Raw genomic sequence first — 8,452 nt, 5'->3', positions numbered from 1 at the left:
CACCGAGCTGCCCTTCACTCCATGAGTTGGAACGGGAACCACAGTTACAGCTTGCATGGTGGCAGACCCTACACTTGCACAGACCTCAGAGGAGCAACTGGGAATGCTGATCGTGGCAGAGTCTTGGGAAAGAGGGAGGGGGCTGCATATGAGCCCCCACCCCCAGGGGAGCCTTTGCATGAAGCCAGGAAGTCATCGTCTGGCCTGCCTGCTGGCAGTGGGGGTGGGGGCTGCCCTGCTGATTGGTCAGGAGGCCATGGAGCTTTGTGAGGTCACTGGGCTTCCAGGCCAGGCTGGGTGGGAGTACGGTCGAGATGCTGCCAACTGCCGTTCTGCTGGTCTTGACAGTGTCTGTGGTCGCCAAAGATAACACCATGTGTGAGTAAGTGTCAGGGACACTTTGGTGGGAGGAGGGTGTCTTCTGAATAACAGCCTCCACCCAGACTACCTCTATCCAGGGCCAGAGGCGGCCATGCTTGGGCCTTAGCAGTCCCCCAGGTCTCATGGCTCCTGTGACCCACATCCCCAACTCAGACCCCCCCTGCTCCTGGCATCCTCAGCCCAGAGCCCCAGGGCCCCAGCTGTCCATGGCTTCCTCCTGAGACAAACCCCTCAGCTCCCAGGGCTCCCACAGCCCATGGGTACAGTGGCCGAGCTCACTGCCTCTTAAACAACAAATCTGAATTCTTAGAAGTCTCTGTCCTCCCACAGACATGAGATGCCTCAACGTGTGGCCAACCCCAAAGGCCCCAGGGCGTTGTCAGCTGTACTCTAGGATCTTTATTCCACCTGTAGCCCCCCACGGCCCTCAGTGCAGTCCCCATACCTGGGGGCCCTGTATCTTCTGCAGCTACTGGCTCTCCTGTCACTGTCCACCCCAACCCTGCAATGCCAAGGTTGGTTCTGAAGACCTCAGGCCATGACACTCGCCACTCCCACTTTTAGCCCCCCTCTTTGCCCAGGGATGTCCCACACTTCCAGGGCCCCGCTTTCTCCACACCCAGAAGACCCAGGAAATCGCGTCCCCTCACCGGTGACCTTCTCCCGTAGCCTACGGCTTCCTGCCTTGTCTCAGCCCCCTGCACACTCCGGGCTCCCTCGCCTTCTCAGAGCCCCACGTTACCAGCCCATGTCCCTGCTGCTCCCGGCTGAGCCTGTTTGGGTCTGACTGTGTCCTGCTCTCTCCTCAGTGGCCCCTGTGGGATCCGGTTCAGGCAGAGCCCACAGGGGACCATGCGCATTGTGGGTGGCCAGGCTGCAGCCCATGGGGCCTGGCCCTGGATGGTCAGCCTCCAGGTGTTCACCTATCACAACAAACGGAGGTACCACGCCTGCGGGGGCACCCTGCTGAACGCCCATTGGCTGCTGACCGCTGCCCACTGCTTCAGGAACAAAAAGTATGTGTGGGGCCGCCCGGAGGGCGGTCTGCAGACGGGTGTCTTCTCCAGGGGCCGTGTGGCGCCCAGACTGTGAGCAGCTGGCCCAGACCTCACCCGGGCAGGCTCCGAGGGTCACGGGCACCGGGGGTTAGGTGCAGCCCCCTACCCCGGGAGAATGACCAGCTGGCCTCGGTGCCTACAGGAAAGTGTACGATTGGAGACTGGTTTTCGGGGCAAGGGAAGTTGAGTACGGGAGCAACAAGCCAGTGAAACCGCCTGCACAGGAGAGATATGTTGAGAAAATCATCATTCATGAGCGATACTCCCCCGGGTCAGAGGCCAATGACATCGCGCTCATGAAGATCACACCCCCCGTTGTCTGTGGGCACGTCACAGGACCCGGATGTCTGCCCCAGTTCAGGGCAGGCCCACCCAGGGTCCCCCAGACCTGCTGGGTGGCCGGCTGGGGATTCTTAAAAGAGAACGGTGAGTATGGGAGGGGCTCCAGGAGGCATTGCTGGCCACTCCCTGTGGACTCTGAGTTGCAAGGGCAGGATGTTGATGCCTGGCCGCGGGCGTCTCAGGCCCAGCATAGTCTATGAGTAGGTAGGTCCTGTCACTACCCCTCTTGCAGCTGGACAAACAGTGCGAGAGCGCCCTGACCAAGGCCACGCCTGGTGACCAGTGTGGTCATCTACGGGAAGGCTGAACAGCAGGTACAGACAACCTTGGCATGTTTACAATGGAGTCAAGGCCATGTCTGTACTGGGGGCCTGGAGCCACGTTCTGGAAAAGGAGACACATCACTCGGATGATGTTCTGTGGCTCTAGGCCAGTCCTGCCCTTCTTTGGGCCTCAGTTTCCCCATGTGAGTGGAAGGGCCAGATCACATGGTCTCCAGGCTCTGAGGTCCCAGAGGCCAGCCCTGCTGCCCCCACCCATGCCACCCAGTGGAATTGCTTTGAGGTTCCTCTAGGCTGGCAGAGGGGCAGGTGGTGGGCATGGCTTTCTGCGGTCAGCAGTTGACACCAAGGGGTTGCCAGTGTGGCAAGACCAAGTTGGAGTGTCCTCTGTGTGTGACCTGTCCTCTTAGCCTTCCACTGCGGTCACGTGAATTTTCACCGAGTCACATAATGGATGTGAAGACATGCTCGAAATTAACTTAGCTCTCGGTCTTGTCTGTTCCTTGATAAGGGAAAACAGGCTTCCTAGTTCAAGGCAGTTCAGTCAGCTGAGATTAAAGCTCAGTCTTTTTTGGTAAACAAAACCCAGTAATTTCAGGATTCTTCCCTGGGGCTGCCCTTCTCGCAGAGGTTGATCTGAGCTGCTGGCAGGGTCACCAGCTGTGGATGTCTGTGACTGCGGTGGCCTCTAGACCCAGTGCTAAACTCCTCCCATCCCACGGTTCAGTCCTCCCTGACCCCACCAGCTTGCCCTGCTCTGCCCACCCGCCCCACCACGGCCCCCAGCTTTTGGGGGCCCTTGCAGTCCCTGGGAGGCTGATGTCAGGGTTCCTGCCTAGACGACTCCCATTTTTGCTCAGGAGGAGTGTAGGCTCCCAGCTACGTCGTGGACACCTTGCAAGACCTCTAATGTTCTAGAATCTCTAAACTTAGTGCGATTTCTATCATTTCTTGTTAAACACTTCCCACACCCCCAAGGCCATGTCTTAAAGTAACCTCCAGGCTCCAAATTGCTGATACGTTTGAGACTTTCCTTTCCTGCCTCCTCCCGGAACGCACGTGCTCTGGGGCCGGACAAGTGGTCTAGGGTAGGAGGTCCCCTTTTTCCATGGACTTTAGAGCTCCTGCAGATTTCTTCAGCATTTGTTATTTAAAACCCAGATGTTGGGAATGAGAAAACCCTTCTCTGTTTCAGGACTCCTGGTTCTTAACCATGAAACCATGGCTCTCAAGACTGTAGGCTCTGCCCCAGATCTGAAAGGACCTTAATGGCTAACAACCCAGGCTTCTTTTCAGATTCCAGCGTCACTCCTACTGCAAGGGCAGTGCATGAGCACACCTCACTGCTTGGGTGGCAGGGACAGGAGGGGCTGACGGGGTCGGGCACCTAAAGCCACGCAAACACGCAGTCAGCAGCCATTTACCAAATGCCCGCTTAGTGCCCAGCCCTACCCCCTGGGGTTCATGTGGTCCTGTCTTCCCGTTTGGCGTATGTATCCGGTTCCAGACCCTCCCCCCACCAGGTCTGACCTGTCAGCCCCCATCTGTACCGCAGACAGCGTCACACCCACCCACTTGGGGGGCCAGAGCAGCCGCGGCTGGCCAGACCCTTCTGTCTGTGGGACCAGCTAACTGACCAAGAGGGGACAGCTGATGGGCTTCAGGGCTCTGTCTAAGCCAGATGTGAGGCTGACGGCTCAAGCCACAGCACAGGCTCCTGACACAGTGTGTGACAGAGCAGATAGGATGCCTGTGGGGGCGGGACTTGCCAGCCCAACCCGGGACCCTGTCCACAGTGAGCAGAGTCCTCACAGGGGACACAAGCAGGGAGTGTGATTTAGAGTCAGAGTGCGAGACCTGAAAGGTGTGCCCTGGACTGGAGTCTAGAGAGGAAAACCTGGGTCCGAGGCCAAGCCACACCCTGTCCCTACTGTGACCTTGCGCACGTGGTGCCCCACCCTCCCGATGGGACGAAAGGGAGTGACAGTACTAAGTGGTGAGGTTGCTTCGAGGAGTCAGTTAGATGGTGGCTGTGGCACTAGGGAGTGACAGCACAGCCCGCTGTAATGGCACCTGTCACCGATGAGCTCCGTGACCCACCTATCCCCCATGCCCTCAGTCCCTCACCCTCGTGCGTCTCCTGGTCCTCCCACACTCAGCACCCCTGCACCCCAACCCCCACGCGGCAGGTGTCATTTCCTCGGGTACACAGGACAGGCTGGGGCCGCTGACTCATGGGTCTGGGGCTAGGATGCAGCGCGAAAGGACACGGGGTCCGTGGCGGGAGGAGGCAGGGCTCCCCAGGCGTGAGCGGTGACCCCTGACCTGATCACCCGGCTGTAGACTACAGGACGTCGCCTGTGCTGCAGGAAGCCCGCGTGGAGCTCATTGACCTGGACCTGTGCAACTCTACGCAGTGGTACAGCGGCCGCATTCGCTCCACCAACGTGTGTGCGGGGTACCCCGAAGGCAAGGTCGACACCTGCCAGGTAACTGCCCAGGCCCCCTGCTGCGCACCTTTTCTCTCATCCCTCTGCTCCACACCTCTGGGGCTGCCCTTTTCCTGGTCCCGTATCTGCAGTCGTGATGAGGAGGGAGGGGACACCCACCAGCTACCCCGACCAGAACCGTCACCGCATGTAGAACCTTCTCCCACCCGAACACGGAGGTCACGTCGCCAGCCCCTGAAGCCCGTGTGTACGTCTCTTCCCCAGAAGGCAAACCTTCACACCCACTGTATACACACGCTGCTGTGCACACAGAAAGCCACACGCATGGGCACGGTTTTGCTCGTCTCCCCTCCTGACTGCAAGGAGACCCACGACCATTCACACCCTCCACATCCTGACTCACTGTCGGCCCCACCTCAGACTTACCACAACCACCTGCGTTTATGGCAGCAGGAAACCATATGACTGCCGACAGTGACTCCTGTGTCCTCTGGGCAGGGGACAGTGGCCCAGGCCGACAGTGACTCCTGTGTCCTCTGGGCAGGGGGACAGTGGCCCAGGCCGACAGTGACTCCTGTGTCCTCTGGGCAGGGGGACAGTGGCCCAGGCCGACAGTGACTCCTGTGTCCTCTGGGCAGGGGGACAGTGGCCCAGGCCGACAGTGACTCCTGTGTCCTCTGGGCAGGGGGACAGTGGCCCAGGCCGACAGTGACTCCTGTGTCCTCTGGGCAGGGGGACAGTGGCCCAGGCCGACAGTGACTCCTGTGTCCTCTGGGCAGGGGGACAGTGGCCCAGGCCGACAGTGACTCCTGTGTCCTCTGGGCAGGGGGACAGTGGCCCAGGCCGACAGTGACTCCTGTGTCCTCTGGGCAGGGGGACAGTGGCCCAGGCCGACAGTGACTCCTGTGTCCTCTGGGCAGGGGGACAGTGGCCCAGGCCGACAGTGACTCCTGTGTCCTCTGGGCAGGGGGACAGTGGCCCAGGCCGACAGTGACTCCTGTGTCCTCTGGGCAGGGGGACAGTGGCCCAGGCCGACAGTGACTCCTGTGTCCTCTGGGCAGGGGGACAGTGGCCCAGGCCGACAGTGACTCCTGTGTCCTCTGGGCAGGGGGACAGTGGCCCAGGCCGACAGTGACTCCTGTGTCCTCTGGGCAGGGGGACAGTGGCCCAGGCCGACAGTGACTCCTGTGTCCTCTGGCCAAGGGGACACTGGCCCAGGCCGAGAGTGACTGCTATGTTCTTCTGGACAGGGGGACAGTGGCGGGCCTCTCATGTGCAGAGACAGCGGGGGAAATGCCTATGTGACCGTGGGAGTCACCAGCTGGGGGGTAGGCTGTGCCCGCGCTAAGCGCCCTGGAGTCTACACCTCTACCTGGCCCTATTTGAACTGGATCGCTTCCAAAATCGGGTCCAATGCCTTGCAAAGCGTTCAGCTGGGCACTCCTGCCCCCCCGACTCCCACAGCACCTGCTAAACACCCCTCTGTTAACCCTCCTTGGTACTTCCAAGGCCCCCCTCAGCGGCCTTCCCTCCGACCACCTGCACCCCGACCCCGGCCTCCAGCCCCACCACCCTCCCCGCCTGCACCCCCACCTTCCATTAAACCTCCCCAAGTGCCTTCCTTTGCCAAGCGACTAGAGCAGCTGGTAGAGGCCTTAAGGGGGCAGGTCCTTTCCAACAGAAGAGGCAATGATGACATGGAGACCACAGACCTCACAGAACCGACCACCCCCTCCTCATCTGACCCCATGGTCAGCAGACCCCGTGAACCCTTCACTCCTCAGGGCAGAAGAGAGATGAAATAAATAAATACGTACAAAGAGATGTTTCCTGGACTTGTTACTTGCCTTCTCCCACTCCACCCAAACCTACCTCAAATCTACCCTCCCTCCTTCACCCTCCAGGGGGTGGAAGTGACAGTATATTCATGTCAATTGTGTTTTGTTTTTTTAAATCCTGATTTTTAAAACTGGGACATCAGCCAGGCATGGTCTTTATTTCACACTCAGTGTCTGTGCAGCACAGGACGATGGGTGAGGGCCCTGGAGACGGCTGCGGTGGGTCCATGTGTCCTGGGGGCCTGCTGTGAAAGGAAGGACCCACAGGAGGATTGAGTGTGGAAGGCTGTGTTCCCCAGGACAATGAATGTCCCCCACAAAACACGGCTCTGCTGTGGCTCTGAAGGTAGATTGAACATTGTCTCTTCAAGCTCGTCACTGGTCTGTGGTCCAACCCTAATAGTTCTCAGACTCAAGCAAATTAGAAAAACTAGTGTTTGCCAAAGCTTTCCAGGAATAACAATGGGGGGTACATTTAGGACGCCCCCGAGTGAGCTTTGGGAGTACTTATTTTAAGATCCTCCTTTGCAAGGAACAGAAACCAGTTTGAGCTGAGTGAGGAGGGTAGTTTATGTATTATCAGGATAAAAAGGGATCACAGAACTGACAGGAAGGACCAGCGGACACCACGAGTGGAGGGGCTGGCAGGTGACCCTTGTCTGAAGCTTTTGTACAGTGGCCGCTGACGCTCAGCCTCCATGGCTGCCCCCAACCCCCAAGTCGGGAGTCTGCCCTCAAACAGAATTGCTCATGTCCATTTACAAATTCCCGAGAAAAAAGTCCTAATGGGTTCAGGTCAGTGGCCCACTGTGGTCAGGCGAAAGTCAAACTTTACTGCTGGGTTAGCTCCTGTGGGTGGGGACGTTGGCCCCAGAAAGAGGACGCTGGGATCAGGCAGGGCCGCTGTGGCCAGCACCCACTCTCCTGTGTTAAGCAAGCTGTCTGTGTGTCCAGTGCAAGACAGTCCTAGAGAGAAGGTTCAGGAGCCTACGGCAGGAGCCCCGGGGACAAAGCAGAGGGACTGGTCCTCCTCCAGACGGGGCTGGAAGCCGGGCTGGTGAGGCAGTCCCGAGGCTGCGCTTTTGGGGCTGGTCAGTCTGCCTGGCTCGAGCAAACCTGCTGCTCAGGTGACCTCAGCAGCCATGTGGCCGAGGGCGGTGTGAGGTCAGATGAGGGCGGATGCAGTTCAGAGCAGGCCTGACATTCTGTTCGTGCTCATGAGTGTGGGCTGTTGTTTGCAGCTGGCTGGTGGTGAGATGCTGGACAACCTGAAGTTTACCTGCAAGGGGCACTTCAGTGCACACCGTCCACTTACAACCCCGGAAATGCCTGGGCCACATATTGCATATGGGTCTCAGAGGCCCGTAGCTCTGCAGTGTGGCAGCATTTGCTTAAATTAAAAAACCACCTTCTGTCTGCCTTGGCTAAGAGCCAGCACCACTCAAACTGGAACTGACATGATTGTTTTGTTGGCTTTGGGCTGCTTCTTCTAAAGTCAGTCTCTTAATCTCCCTCCTGGGAATATAATCTTCATACCTGGTGCCAGACACTAGTCACTCTCTAAACACTGAGCCAAACTCAGTGTGCTGGCAACAGAGCAAGACAGAAGCCAAAACCCGAGCCACGTGGTGGTGCGAAGACCGGAAGCAGCATCGGCAGCCACTCACGTCCCACAGGGGCCACGGAGGGACCATGGACAAGTGGTGGGGGGGCTGCAGCGCCAGCAGCTCCCTGTCACCTGAAGGGCCCTCCTCCCTTCTCCTCTGAGCCTTCCGGGGTCCAGAACGGGTTCTCCGGCCACTGCCCCCCCATTGTCCTCCGTTTACCTCCTCCCCTCATTGAGGGAGCCCTCGGTAGCTGACACTTGGGTTACCTTCCTGGGAGACATGGCCCATCCACGTTCAAGGAACACTCTGATGGGAGAGGATGGAGACTGGGGGCGGCCTGCAGAGTCCAGGCAAGAGCTTCTTGTCCTCCTGGGAACGTCCCACACACGAGAATGCACTTGTACATAACGGAGTCCCCTTCTTATTTTCCACTGTTCACACTAAGCCATGGCTTCCTTTCTCCTCCAGCAAATGTAGAGATATTTTCATACGAGC

At 58.6% G+C, this 8,452-nt stretch overlaps 1 protein-coding gene across 1 annotated transcript; it reads left to right on the top strand.

The window, feature by feature from the left end:
* Positions 1 to 314: 314 nt before the first annotated feature.
* On the top strand, positions 315 to 8,117 carry ACR (acrosin). The gene is made up of 6 exons (XM_033116601.1): positions 315 to 382; positions 1,191 to 1,397; positions 1,582 to 1,865; positions 4,406 to 4,551; positions 5,763 to 6,263; positions 7,947 to 8,117. The coding sequence occupies exons 1-6, from the start codon at positions 315 to 317 to the stop codon at positions 8,115 to 8,117; spliced, it is 1,377 nt and encodes a 458-aa protein (XP_032972492.1).
* The last annotated feature ends 335 nt before the right edge of the window (positions 8,118 to 8,452 follow it).

Source organism: Rhinolophus ferrumequinum, chromosome 10 (assembly GCF_004115265.2).
Source record: "Rhinolophus ferrumequinum isolate MPI-CBG mRhiFer1 chromosome 10, mRhiFer1_v1.p, whole genome shotgun sequence".
Taxonomy (NCBI): Eukaryota; Metazoa; Chordata; class Mammalia; order Chiroptera; family Rhinolophidae; genus Rhinolophus; species Rhinolophus ferrumequinum.
Note: the sequence above shows the minus strand (reverse complement) of the source record. Positions and strands in the feature narration are given on the sequence as shown.